The sequence below is a fragment of the Leucopleurus acutus genome (assembly GCF_964270905.1).
Source record: "Leucopleurus acutus genome assembly, chromosome: 16".
In the NCBI taxonomy this organism is placed as follows: domain Eukaryota; kingdom Metazoa; phylum Chordata; class Mammalia; order Artiodactyla; family Delphinidae; genus Leucopleurus; species Leucopleurus acutus.
The window spans coordinates 69455138-69469667 of NC_139158.1; the positions used below are offsets into that span (position 1 = coordinate 69455138).

General features: G+C 42.3%; 1 protein-coding gene across 3 annotated transcripts in view; it reads right to left on the reverse strand.

The window, feature by feature from the left end:
- CHD6 (chromodomain helicase DNA binding protein 6) overlaps positions 1-14530 on the reverse strand; it is a 211663-nt gene that overhangs the window by 141672 nt on the left and 55461 nt on the right. For all 3 annotated transcript variants that reach the window (XM_082857422.1, XM_082857423.1, XM_082857421.1), the window contains one exon: positions 4846-4902. In XM_082857422.1, the coding sequence (XP_082713548.1) occupies positions 4846-4878 (33 nt within the window). In that variant the 5' untranslated portion in view covers positions 4879-4902. The remainder of the gene's footprint in view (positions 1-4845; positions 4903-14530) is intronic.

Sequence of the window (14530 nt, forward strand, 5' to 3'; positions counted from 1 at the left end):
ACAAAGTTATCTGCTCTTGTTTTTCAAGAACTTTGAGACACAAAGTTGTATGTAAAGAAATATATTAATTTGCCATATTCTAGTTATACTTACTCAAAAAGAGTAAATCAACTTGATTTTAATATGTACAAATGATAGCTGTGAAACTGTAGCATATCCTTATGTCAGTATTAGGGTTTCTTGTGAACTCCAAAATTAGCCTAAATGACGAGCTGGGCAAAGCATTTTTAAAATGTTCAGAGGCCAAAAGATAAACAAACAAAAACCTGTGAAACCCTACCTCCTTAAACAGCCTTCAAAGAGGGGAATCCTCAGTGCATTCATTACTTTGATTCTTTTGGTACCTGTTTTCCTGGAGGTCCCAATTTTATTATTTTGGGGTGGCATTCAGAGGTTTAATCTTTGATGGCATTGTTCTAGTTTTGAAATTTCTAGTACATTTCAGTCTCTTAGAAGAATTGTGGGAGATTTTGTTTTGTTTTCAGCAAAAGTCACAAACTCTCCTCTTCTTTGACTCACAAAGGGGAAGGGTCCCCAGTGTACGTATTTGGATGCTTGGTTGTTTTTAAGACCAGAGAGCTCCTGGTGTTTTATTTAGGAACAGAAAAGGCCCATATAATCCTAAGAGTTTCCTGGCCTGTATCCTCCAGGTAGGAGCAGATGGCTCTAAGCTGGTCTCTAAGCCAATACTCCTGTAAACCAGAGCCCAGGAAAGACAGCTCATAAATGTATAATTCTCTGGAGCTCAATTCTATGCAGTTGTACTGCTGTTTCATCAAGTCACTGTGTATTTTTTAAGTGTTGACACATTAAAACTTGCTTTATAGAAGATGAGCAAATTTTTTAAACACTTGGAAATTTTATTTCCTTGTTAATTAACCTTCTACAGATCAGGGCATGCAACCAAAAGCAGCTTAAATACACAAAAAATAAAATAACAGGATGCTGTTTTTAGATTCTTCTGGTTTATGTTCCTATTTTAGGACCCTCGCTTTTCTCTTATTCAAAAATATTTTATGCCCTATACATCTGTGGACTGCAGGGTAAATTATTTGGGCATAAATAATCCAAGCAAAAGTATAGTTTTTCTTTCATTTTGACTATCTCAAGTAATACCACTTTTTATTAGCCAATATTTTCTTACTGCACAATTCTAAAATGTACACTGACTACTTTTTGAGAAGAAAGTACTATTACTCAAAGGCTTACTACTGAACAAATCTGTAATTCAGGAACATTGCTAACTTTACTTTAAATCTTATTCTCAGTGTTAAATCATTTAAAAAATTTACAGTCTAAAAATCATACTGGTATTAGTATCAGGTAAGGAAATTATAAAGTTTTTTAAATGGATTCATTCTCTGCAATATGCATTCAAATTTTACTTTAAAATACATGTTACTGTGAAGAACCTAAAGTGGTTCACACTTAATGGGTCATTAAATCCAGTATTCTTTGCCCTGACTGGATATTAATGTTCCTTTATGTTTTCTATTTTAAAAAATTAAAATAAAAATACTTTGTTGCTAAAAAAAATGCTAACCATCATCTGAACCTTCAGCAAGTCATAGTCCTTTTGCTGGTGGAGGGTCCTGCCTTGGTGCTGACAGCTGCTGACTGATCAGGGTGGTGGTTGCTGAAGCTGGGGTGTCTGTGGCAATTTCTTAAAATACAACAACAATGAAGTTTACCACATCAACGGACTCTTCCTTGCACAGTTTTCTGTAGCATGCAGTGCTGTTTGACAGCATTCTACCCACAGTAGAACTTCTTTCAAAATTGGAATCAATCCTCTCAAACCCTGCTGCTGCTTTATCAACTAAGTTTATGTAATATTCTAAATCCTTTGTTGTCATTTCAACAATCTTCACAGCATCTTTACCAGGAGTAGACTCCATCTCAAGGAACCACTTTCTATGCACATCCGTAAGAAGCAACTGTTCAAGTTTTATCATGAGATGGCAGCAATTCAGTCCCATCTTCAGCCTCCACTACTAATTCTGGTTCTCTTGTCTTTTCCACCACATCTGAAGTTATTTCCTCCACTGAAGTCTTGAACCCCTCAAAGTCACCCATAAGGGTTGGAATCAACTTCTCCCAAACTCCTGTTAATGTTGACATTTTGACCTCTTCCCATGAATCACAAATGTTCTTCATGGCATCTAGTATGGTGAATCCTTTCCAGAAGGTTTTCAACTTACTTTGCCCAGATCCATCAGAGAAATCACCATCTATGGCAGCTACAACCTTACAAAATGTATGTCCTAAATAATAAGATTTGAAAGTCAAAATTACTCCTTGATCCATGGGCTGCAGATGGATGCTGTGTGAGCAGGCATGAAAACATCATTCATCTCGCTGTACAACTCCATCAAAGCTCTTGGGTGACCATGTGCATTGTCAATGAGCCGTAATGTTTTGAAAGAAAATCTTTTTTTCTGAGCAGTAGGCCTCAACAGTGGACTTACACATACAGTAAGCCATGTTGTAAACACATATGCTATCATCCAGGCTTTGTAATTTCCATTTAGAGAGTACAGGCAGAGTAGATTTAGCATAATTCTCATGGGCCCTAGTAGTTTCAGGATGGTACATGAGCACTGGCTTCAACCTCAAAGTCAACAGCTGCATTATCCCCTAACAAGAGAGTCAGCCTGTCTTTTGAAACTTTGAAGACAGGCACTGACTTGCCCTCTCTAGCTATCAAGGTCCTAAATGGCATCTTCTTCCAATAGGAGGCTGTTTTGTCTAAACTGAAAATCTGTTGTTTAGTGTGGCCACCTTCATTAATTATCTTAGCTAGATCTCCTGGATAACTTGCTGCAGCTTCTACATCAGCACTTGCTGCTTCCCCTTGTACTTTTAGGTTATGGAGACAGCTCCTCTCCTTAAACCTCATGAACCAACCTCTGTTAGCTTTAAACTTTTCTTCTACACTTTCCTCACCTCTCTCAGCCTTCATAGAATTGAAGAGCGTTAGGGCCTTGCTCTGGATTAGGCTTTGACTTAAGAGAATGGTGTGATTTGTCTGATCTTCTATCCAGACCACTCAAACTATCTCCATGTCAGCAATAAGGCTGTTGTGCTTTCTTATTTGCATGTTCACTGGAATGGCACTTTTAATTTCCTTCAAGAATTCTTCCTTTGCATCCGCAACTTGGCTACACTGTTTAGCACAAGAGGCCTCGCTTGCAGCCTCTCTCTGCTTTCCATGTGCCTTTTTCACTAAACTTAATCACCTTTAGCTTTTGATCGAAAGTGAGAGCCGACCAACTGGTCCTTTCACTTGAACACCTAGAGGCCACTGTAGGGTTATTAAGTGGCCTAACTTCCATATTGTTGTGTCTCAAGGAATGGTTGTTTCCTGGGCTCAGAAACCGGAGGAGGAGGTGAAAGATGGAGGAACAGCCAGTCAGTTGGTGGAGCAGTCACAGACATTTATCAGTGAAGTTCACCCCAAAACAATTACAATAGTAACACCAAAGATCACGGATCACAGATCACCACAGCAAATATAATAATAATGAAAAGTTCCAAAATACTGAGAGAATTACCAAAATGTGACACCGAGACACGAAGTGAGCAAATGCTGTTGGAAAAATGGTGCCGATAGACCTACTCAAGGCAGAGCTGCCACAAGCCTTCAATTTGTAAAAAATGTAATAATACCTGCACAGTAAAATGAGGCACGCCTGTAGTCTCCTTTTTGACGGACATTTAAGTTCATTTCCATTTTCGCTATAATAAACAAAGTCGCAATGAAACCTACACACCCGTCTGAGTATATCCATAGGGTAAAATCCTGGCAGATGGAACTGCACTCTCTACAGTGTTTGTGTACTAACTTTTGACTACAGAGCCAGGACAGGAGGAAATCAGCGTGTAGACAGTGTTTAGGCACTGCTCTTCTTATTAAAATTAGCAGCAGGTGACTCAATTCTTTCCCCAAACAGGCCATTTTGTTTTGGTTTCACAAGGACCTATCCACTGGGAACAGAACAGAGGGTAGTCCTTGTAACCATATCCCTAGGTCACCCTGTATCCGACTACTCAGTGCTCTACAAGCAGAGAGGAAAGTGGCTGGTCCCACCCAACCTCTCTGCATAGGGTCCCAGCTGAAGGGCAGGGATTCAGATCTCCCCAGTCACCAGGTTGTCATTCAATTCTGTAAAAGGAAAACGAGCCCATCAGAGACAGCCTGTTTCTAAGAGACAGAGGCAGGTCCCCTCATCTCACCTCCCTGAGCCACACTGGTTTAGGTCTCTGGGATCCTCTGAAAACGTAATCACCTGGAACACATAAATACCAACTAAGGAAAAAGATTTTAGTAGGATGCGTCACAAGGGCCAAATGTTTTTATCAACTCCCCTCCAGGAAACCAAATGCCAAACAGTTAATGTTCACTATTTTCTGCAGGGACAAACTTCCAATTAGTTCACTATTTTCTGCAGGAGAAAACTTCAGCACATCATGATAAATAAGAATTCTGTAAGTGAATGCTTTTAGTTTAACCAAACATCGAAAATAATAAATACGTAAACTATAAAGAAGCGATCACTTCTCCCTTTATAAAAACTTGGTAAGCTATTTCTCTTTCGCATAGCTAATTTTGAATAATATTCTGATCTACAATCTTCATTACATTTATTCCTATAAAGAGCTGACCTGTGCATAGTAAAAATCTATATATTAAGTCATTCAGAACAGAGCTCTCAGTTACCACGTGGAGAATGGGAAACAGGCAGCAGAGGCTAGGAGATAAGCCCAAACTGCCAGCATCTCCTCTTGTAAAAAAGCACCAGTGTATGCTGGATGCATTCCCTTGGAAGATATGTGACCACTTACCTGCTTCTCTTTCTTCTGTATTTTCATTATCATCTATTAAAGGCAATTATTTTATTTCTGTAAAACATAAAAAAGGCAAAGATTATGCTAAAATCCAAAATGAAACATTTTAGATTATCTCAAGATTAAGCTGCGACACGTGAGGAAAACACAGAATAGAGGATTACTTCTCCAGAACACTTACAATTAGTGGTCTTCTAGCCCAGCACCCCCCAGAGGCCTACATATAGGCCTAAACCTACCTTCTCCCATCCTGAACCCTAGTGTTTTGCTCCAGATGGAGTGGAGTCAAAAAGATACTGTCTTTGTAGATAAAACAAGTTATAAAAGATGCTGGCATATTAAATTAAGAAGGAAATTAAAAGAGGAGCCAAAAATAATGACATGACTATATTGAGGGGGGTGGAGAGGCGGTAGAACTAAGCAAAGACCTCATTTCTTTTGGAAGAAAATCAGTAAGTAGTATCTACAATTGGAAATCAAGAAATAGAAATATACACAATATGGGCCTCCCTCATGGTGCAGTGGTTAAAAATCTGCCTGGCAATGCAGGGGACACGGGTTTGAGCCCTGGTCGGGGAAGATCCCACATGCTGCAGAGCAACTAAGCCTGTGCGCCACAACTACTGAGCCCGCAAGCCACAACTGCTGAGCCCACGTGCCACAACTACTGAAGCCCGCATGCCTAGAACCGGTGCTCCGCAACAAGAGAAGCCACCGCAGTGAGAAGCCCCTGCAGAAGCCCCCGCTCGCAGCAACTAGAGAAAGCCCGCATGCAGCAATGAAGACCCAATGCAGCCAAAAATAAATAAATAAATAAAAAGAAATATACACAATAAAATAGAGCTAAAAGAGTTAAAAGTCGTTGTCTTGAAGGAGAGAGGAGCTGGTGTGAGACAGGATAGGGCACCCTTGCATTTCATCATAAGCTCTCCTACATTACTTGATGTTTTAAACCATGTGCACTTTAAACTGATAAAATAAGTTCCATTCCAGTATTTCACATGATCTTTTTTTTATAAAATAAATTTACTTTCATTTTTGGCTGTGCTGGGTCTTCGTTGCTGCGCATGGGCTTTCTTTAGTTGCAGCAAGGGGGGGGATACTCTTTGTTGAGGTGCACGTGCTTCTCATTGCAGTGGCTTCTCTTGTTGCGGAGAATGGGCTCTAGGCACGCAGGCTCAGTAGTTGTGGCTCGTGGGCTCCAGAGTGCATGCTCAGTAGCTGTGGTACACAGGCTTAGCTGCTCCGCAGCATGTGGGATCTTCCTGGACCAGGGCTCGAACCCGTGTCCCCTGCACTGGCAGGCGGATTCTCAACCACTGCACTACCAGGGAAGCCCTCATATGATCTTTTTAAGTGATTTTACTGTACCCAGGACTTAAGCCCCATCCCCACTCCAACCATAATGCCCATGATGACACCTGAACTTTTTCTCATAAATGACTTTTCAGCACCATAGCAACAAGAGCCCAGCAAGTGGCTTGAGAGGTCACTGAAGTGCACTAAGGGCATCCCAGGGAACAGAAAGAATGCTATTTTAGGAAACCCAGAACTTGGGGCTGCCTGAATCACTCACTCTCACCTTCCCCACAGACAAACAATGGAAGGATCATAGTATCCCAGCTTCTGGTTCTAGTCTGGATGTAGACACCACCTCATATTTATTGTTTACTTTGACTTCCTGGACATCCCAGAGAGCTAGGAAAACATCCCAGAGGCACACAATTATCCTTATGTTATAATTATTTCTCATATCCAAATGAATGTGATGTGCAGGCATCAAGGAGAACTTTAAAGTGAGACAGTCCCACCTTCTAAGTGGGCTCATGGTGTGTATGATGCAACTGAGAAAAATGAAGGATTTCAATCATCCCTGGGGCCACAATTACAGTTTACCAGTTTAAAGTCTGGTAACTTTAGGGGTTTTTTCCTCCAAGAGTCAGAAGCATTTTCTATTAAAAGTACCATAAAATGCTACCAGGATATTGCTGCTTGCAAAGAGCATAGCATCCAAGGAGGTAACAAGCTGCAAAGTGGGCGCAGGAGGGGCCTAGACCAAGGGGGAAGGAGAGGAGGGCAGAGAAGGACTGGCCAAATCAAGAAAAGGGAAAGTCAGCAAACAGTGCTTCTAAGGATCAGTGTGAGGACTAGCATGTGATCGAGCAATTACCTCAAGAAAACCAGAGATTCCTGAGAAATGGCAAGGGGAGGGCTCTGAATCAGGGCAGTTCAAAGAATTTTACCACCTAAACTACATTACAGTGGAGTCGGCACTAGGTAAACTATGTTAGTACAAGTTTATCTTCTTTATCTCTCAATTTCAAATTATCAGACCCCAGAAAACCAACACTCTCAGCTATCACAAACTGCCACAAACTCTGAAACGAAGAAAGAAGTTTGGAAAATAGATTCTGGCGAATAAAAAGGGATATTATAAATAACCAGACACATACACTCAAATAAAATTCTACCCGACAAAATGAAATCAATCATTTACAAAACACAGAAAAAGTCCAGTGCCAATAAAAATTACTTTTTAATTTCTAAAAAAAATCAAGTATAATGCAATAGAGACACCAAAAAACACAATTTCTGATCAAGTACCACAAACTAGCATGCAAATAAGACGGGGCCCCCCGACACTGCCAGGAACGCGGGGAACACTGTGGACCCTGGTCCTTGCGGATGGCACCTTTCATTGTTTCAGGCTTTCTGAAAGCACTCAGGCAACGTGCCACTAGATCTATGAACTGCCGCAGTCCATTGATCTGCCAGTTCCGCTTTCAGGGATCCATCCCAAGGAAATAAGCCAGCAGGAAATAAAGCTGAGAGGAAGCTCAGCGGTGAGGTAGGGCACAACGTGAAAAGGCCTGTCACGGCAGAGCTCGGGCACTGCAGAGGGCCATGGAGGTCACATGGGCCCACCATTCCCTGGGCCCGTGTCATCACAGGGCCTGGGAAGATCAGAGACGGCACATGAGCACAAGCTGGAAAGACTGGGAAGAGGCTGACGCAAGTGTGGCTTGAATGTGGTTAGCAGAGACAAGGGTTGGAGGAAAAGAGCTGGGTGAAAGATTCTAAACCAAATCTTACTGCCCCTCCACCATCTGTTCACATGCAAGATACTGCCACCTGCACCCTCAGGGATATTCACGCTGCACAGATAACCCCCACCCCATTCTCTGAGAGAGACAGTGTGTGTGAAATCCAAGTGCATCCCAGTGATGATGCTGTAAGAATAACTGCTCTAGTTCACTGGAAGCAGTCTTTGGCCAACCTCACATTGTTACTGTGAAACCATCTCTAGCACCTGGATGGACCGCTACACACCAGCTCACAGCCACTCCACAAGATAACAAACAACATCAATACAATACAAACAAACAACAATCAATACAAACAACAATCAATACAAACAACATCAATAGGGACTTCCCTGGTGGCACAGTGGTTAAGACTCTGAGCTCCCAATGCAGGAGGCCTGGGTTCAACCCCTGGTCAGGGAACTAGATGCCACGTGCATGCTGCAAACTAAGGAGCCTGAGAGCCGCAACTAATGAGCCTGCCAGCCACAACTAATGAATGCACGTGTGTAACTAAGGAGCAGGCAAGCCACAACTAAGGGGCCCACCTGCCGCAACAAAGACCCAGCGCAACCAAATAAAGAAATTAATTAAATTAAATATTTTTTTAAAAAATCAATAGGTGTTCAATAAACATTTTGTTGACTTTTATTTCTCCAAATAGCACCTAATAGTTTACAATGCACTCTCTCTTCAGTTACCTCTACTTTTTTTTTTTTTTTACCTCTTTGATGACACACGTTTAAAAAATACAAAACCACCTAGTCTTTTCGTGAAGCTAAATGTTATGTAGCAGGAATGGAGGACCAGATATACCCTAAAGCAGGTACTTCTGCACACCACTGGACATGGAGCCTCTGCTGCTGTGCTGCCATCACCCAAAAGTTGTGATTAGAGAGATCTTTTGGGCTCGATAAAGTAAAAATTAAAACAGTAATTTCAGAGTCCCACAACTTAATTAGAAGCATAATACAAATATATTCTGAAACTCCTAACTGTGTGGACAAACCAGGAAATTTGTTAAGAGGAAAAAGTGTATGTAAAAAACGAAAAGTGTGTAACTTCTGAATTACATGAAAACTGGGAGGACTCCTCACTGCCTTTCAATGCTTATGTATGAAAGTAGCATTTAATTACCTTCACAAGAAGGTTAGCTGCTAATATAAAAAGCAAACAATATAAAAATTCCCATTCCTTCTTACACTCACCTACCTCACGATGCTTCAATTAAGAAAAATGGGTGCTAGGTTTCAATAATAATATTTTGAAATTTATTACTTTTTCTCTTTCCAGTTCAAAAATTCTGCCCCAGTGCCTGCGCCATTTCCAAGTTCCTCAGTGCTGTGTTATGGACACTTAACAAATAATAAAACGTCAGGTACACACCATTTTACCATTCATTTACGGAAATTATTTAAATTTACTCTATCTGGAGAATTCTGCCACCTGGGGTCTATTTCATTACAAGAGTGTGTGTTTACAGAAACATGGACAAGTGCACACACAGCAGACCCTGCCGTGGTCCTTATATCCACAGGGACAGCAGAAGACACAGCTGACGGCAGGAGGGATGGGGACCTTCGCTGTTAACAGGCCACCAAATCCCTTCCACGCTATCAGGCACTTTGGGACAGAGAGTAAGTGGGAAGCTACTTCAAAAATCAGATCTACCTCCAATGTTCCACAATGACCATGTACTTTTATCATCGATTCATGGCCCCCTTAGGGCAGCAGGCACAAATGAGGCAATCCCACAGTGCTGGCGGGGGGTGTGGGGATGTGAGAAGGGAGCAGGCACAGGACATGCGGAATAACAACCCACCTGAGAAAAGCGAATCAAGAAGGCAGCGAGGAGCTCCTAGGGGCCACCTCTTACCGAGACTCGGGACAGGCATCCTGGGCCACAAAGAGGGTCCGATGGACGGGGTATCCCTCAACTTCTCACTTCCCACCTCCCCACCCAACCTGCACAAACTAGACAGATTTATCTCCGTCCTTTGCTAGGCCAGAAGCAGCCCACGGGAGGGTAACAGCGAGGGTCAGAAGTGCCAAAAAGCAGAGGAGATTCAGGCTCTAAGAACGATGAGCCAGAGCCGGTAAACCCTCTTCCAGACTTTGTTTCCTCACCTATAAAAAAGGGTGACAACACCCACACCTCAGAGAGCATCAGGAGAACGTAAAGGGCTCAGAATCCAGTGTCTGTCGCACGGTGCACGTGAGCTGTCTGGCAGCCTCTAGTGTCGCCTGTCCTGTGGGCTTCCTGCCAGGGTCAGGAGAGAAGGTGGCCCCCTCTCCTGAGGACAACTACCCTTCCATCAGTACTGGGGGTCCATCCTCTCCCACTTCTCAGCCACCTCAGCCTCTGGATCACTTTGCAGTCAGTCTCTCCTCGTTTCGTTTAGGCTGCCCCTCAGCCTTCACCCAACCCCTGAAGTCTTCCCCAGCTACGCTACTCCCCCCACCCCCGCCCGCACTCTCTTATCTTCTCAGCCCAGTTTAGCTGAAGAATCCTGGCACTTGTTGCTACCTGACATTATATTATGTCTAGTTGACTACAAATTTATTACCTGTGAGACGCACACACACGAGTGTAAGCTTTGTTTTGTTCGTGCTGTACTTCCTGAGTCTGGACCAGCACTGGGCTCATAACAGGTGCTCCATAAACATCTGTTCCATGAAGAATCACTTCCTTAAATCGTCACTAAGCCTCTCTCTTTCTACAGCTCTTCTCTCAACAAAGAAACAGGCTCAACTCTATCTCAGAACAGTAACTATACCAACAAATCCCACACCTGCATTTTCACTTCCTCCCATATTACTTCCCTAAAGCTGCTGTTAGCAATGACTTCCTAGCTGCCAAATCCAAGGCTTTAGCCTGACTTCCTTGCAGTACTTTAAACTATGGACCATTTCCTCCTTTTAAAATTCTCGTCTCACTGGTTTCTTGGAAGCCATTCTCTCCTGCCCTGCCTCTGACTGCAGGCCTCCAAAGCTCAGCTTCCTCCATAGGCTCCTCCTATTATAAGGCCTAACCCTTAAATGTCAGTGCCCCCAGGGCTAAACACGCTTAATACCACAAGGGCTCCCTGAGTTCTCCACTCAACTCCCAGACTTCAACTCTACACCAGGACCACTGCACATTTCCAAATCCAAGTCCTCCTTCTGACCTACAGGTAGGCATGTCCAACCACATCCTGGCCAGTTCCAATTAGGTATTCCACAGATGCCACAAAAAACCCCCACAACTCAGTGCTGCCTTTACACACACACACACACCTGCTCCTATGTCTCCTACTAGAGGCTAGAGTCCCACGACCTGCCACCCAGCCCAGAGTTCAGTCATCCTTAACTACTTCCCTTTCCCTTAACTCCTTCCTAATTCCTGAATCCCGTGGTTCCTCCCCAGTCCACCTCTTTAGTTTACTACCACTTTTTTGGCAGGGGGATTTTTTTTTTTACCAGCTCTAGCCTCCTAAGTGTCTCTACTCTAAGTACCTTCTACCCTCATGCTATTACCCTCATTGGACCAAGAGTATGTTTTCCTAAAGTATAAACAAAATCAGATCATATCTCTGCAGTGTCTTCAAAAAGGAAAACAAATTCCTCATGGCACAGAGCCCTGCATAAGCGATCTGGCCTCTATTCCGAGTCTGCTGCTCTGATGTTACCTTCCACCATTCACCCAACTGTACTGAATACTTGAGGTTCAAGCTATGCCTCACCAGGGAAATCCTTCCACTGTCCTTCCACTCCTGTCTCTTATCCTTCGAAACTCAACTCTGGTGTCACGTTCTCCGGGATGTCTTACCTGACTTACCTAAACCCTGAAAGCAACTCGTGAGAAGCACCAAGCCATAGCAGCTATATCACCATGTCATCTTTTCCCTGTCTGTGCATGCCATCGGCTAAGGGCCTAAGCACCCTCTGGGGAAGGGACTCTGTCCTGCAGCAGCAGGCTCAGTGCCTGACATTTGGACTCATAAATGACTATCTGTGGAATGAGTGAGTGAATAAACGGGGAAGCTATGTTTACAGAAAAGGCTTTGAGCTCCTACTTTCTTCATCATAATTGGTGGCCTCTATCTTTTTTCCTTTCCTGTTTATTCTGTTCTTTTAGTCCAATTTCTCAGCATTCATCATTCATACCTTTTCAAAGTAAAAATGTACTTAGCTTAAGAATTCAAAAACATAAAGCTTAAAGCAAAAAATATTCCCCTGACTCTACTTCCCGCCATTCCTGACTCACTCTTCCCAGAGGTAGATCTGTAGCTATTCTTTCTACTACTTTCCAAAATATTTCTAAAAAACAGTGATATACCGCATTAACAAAACGAAGGATAAAAATCATAGGATTATCTCAATAGATGCAAAGAAAGCTTTTGACAAGATTCAACATCCACTCATGATAAAAACTCTCAACAAAGTGGGCACAGAAGGAACATACCTCAACATAATACAGGTCATATATGACAAACCCACAGCTAATATCATACTCAACAGTGAAAAGCTAAAAGCATTTCCTCTTAGATCAGGAACAAGACAAGGATGCCCACTCTCGCCACTTTTATTCAATATAGTATTGGAAGTCCCAGCCATAGCAATCAGACTAGAAAAAGAAATAAAAGGCATTCAAATTGGAAAGGAGCTTCCCTGATGGCAAAGTGGTTAAGCGTACACCTGCCAATGCAGGGGACACATTGGCTCGAGCCCTGGTCCAGGAAGATCCCACATGCCGTGCAGCAATTAAGCCCGTGAGCCACAACTACTGAGCCTGCGCTCTAGAGCCCGCGAGCCACAACTACTGAGCCCACACGCCACAACTACTGAAGCCCGCGCGCCTAGAGCCCGTGCTCCGCAACAACAGAAGCCACAGCAATGAGAAGCCCGCACACCACAACAAAGAGTAGCCCTCACTGGCTACAACTAGAGAAAGCCCGAGCACAGCAACAAAGCCCCAACTCAGCCAAAAATAAATAAATAAATAAATTTATTAAAAAACAAAAAAAAGAACATATGACCCAAGCTAGCCCAACGTGAGCCTTGCCTGGACCTTCAGTAGGAACTTTTAAAAAACAAACTGGAAAGTAAAACTATCACTATTTGCAGATGACATGATACTACATATAGAAAACCCTGCAGATTCCAACAAAAACCCATTAGAACTAGTAAATGAATTCAGTGAAGTTGCAGGATATAAAATTAATAATAGAAATCTATAGCATTCCTATCCACTAATAATGATCTATCAGAAAGAGAAATTAAGAAAACACAATCACATCAAAAAGAGTAAAATAGGGCTTCCCTGGTGGCGCAGTGGTTGAGAGTCCGCCTGCCGATGCAGGGGACACGGGTTCGTGCCCCGTTCTGGGAACATCCCACATACCGCAGAGCAGCTGGGCCCGTGAGCCATGGCCGCTGAGCCTGCGCGTCCGGAGCCTGTGCTCCGCAATGGGAGAGGCCCGCGTACCGAAAAAAAAAAAAGAGTAAAATACCTAGGAATAAATTGAACAAAGAAGCTGAAAGACCTGTACTCTGAGGCTATAAGACATTGATGAAACAAACTGAAAACAACACAAATAAATGGAAAGATATACTGTGCTCACAGGTTGGAAGAATCATACTGTTAAAATGACCATACTACCCAAAGCAATCTACAGATTCAATGCAATCCCTATCAAAACCAATGGCATTTTTCACAGAACTAGAACAAATAATCCTAAAATTTGTATGGGACCACAGACGACCACAAATATCCAAAGCTATCTTGAGAAAGAAGAAGAAAGCTGAAGGTATCACACTCCCTGATTTTGAAGCATACTCCTGAAACTAACAAAATATGTCCATCAACTATACTTCAAAATAAATAAACAAAATTTCTAAAAAACACGCTAATAGTGCTAGTATATTGTTTTTTCCAATTTTCAACATTATTCTATCAGCTTCTCCCTATAAAACAGGAGTTGGCAAATGTTTTTATAAAAGGTCAGGTAATAAATATTTTAGGCTTTGCAGGCCACATGGTCTCTGTTGCAACTAATCAATTTTGCCACTGTAGCATGAAAACAGCCACAGACAATATGCTAACATATGGGTTGGTCTGTGTTCCAAAGAAACTACAAAACAGGTAGCCCCCTGCTATGGAAGATGAAGCATACCTTCCCAATATAGTTATTATTACCATTATTATTAAATCAATATTCAATTCACAGCTAAGACATGAACTATATACTATGCTAAAGTTTTCTTTTTTGTGTAATTTCTTCCCTAAAGATAGTAAGTACCTTTAAATTTAAAAATTTAGAAATTTGCTTTGTTTTCTATGAATCACTAACTTATCTAAAAATGCTTCTCCGAAGCCTTAAAATTAAAATTCCTCTCAATCTAAGTTCATTTTTTCCCCCTTGGATCATTATATCTGGAGTGTTACAACTCTCTTCAATCTGTTTCAAAGGCACATTTCCTAGGACTTCTCATCACCATCCTCCTGGGGGATTCATTCCCTTTGTCCCTCTCAGTGAACTCCCAAGTTTCTTTCTTCTCTCTGAGGGTTTACTCTCTCATTCTGGTGAATCACAATGTCCACTAACTGACTAGGAAAT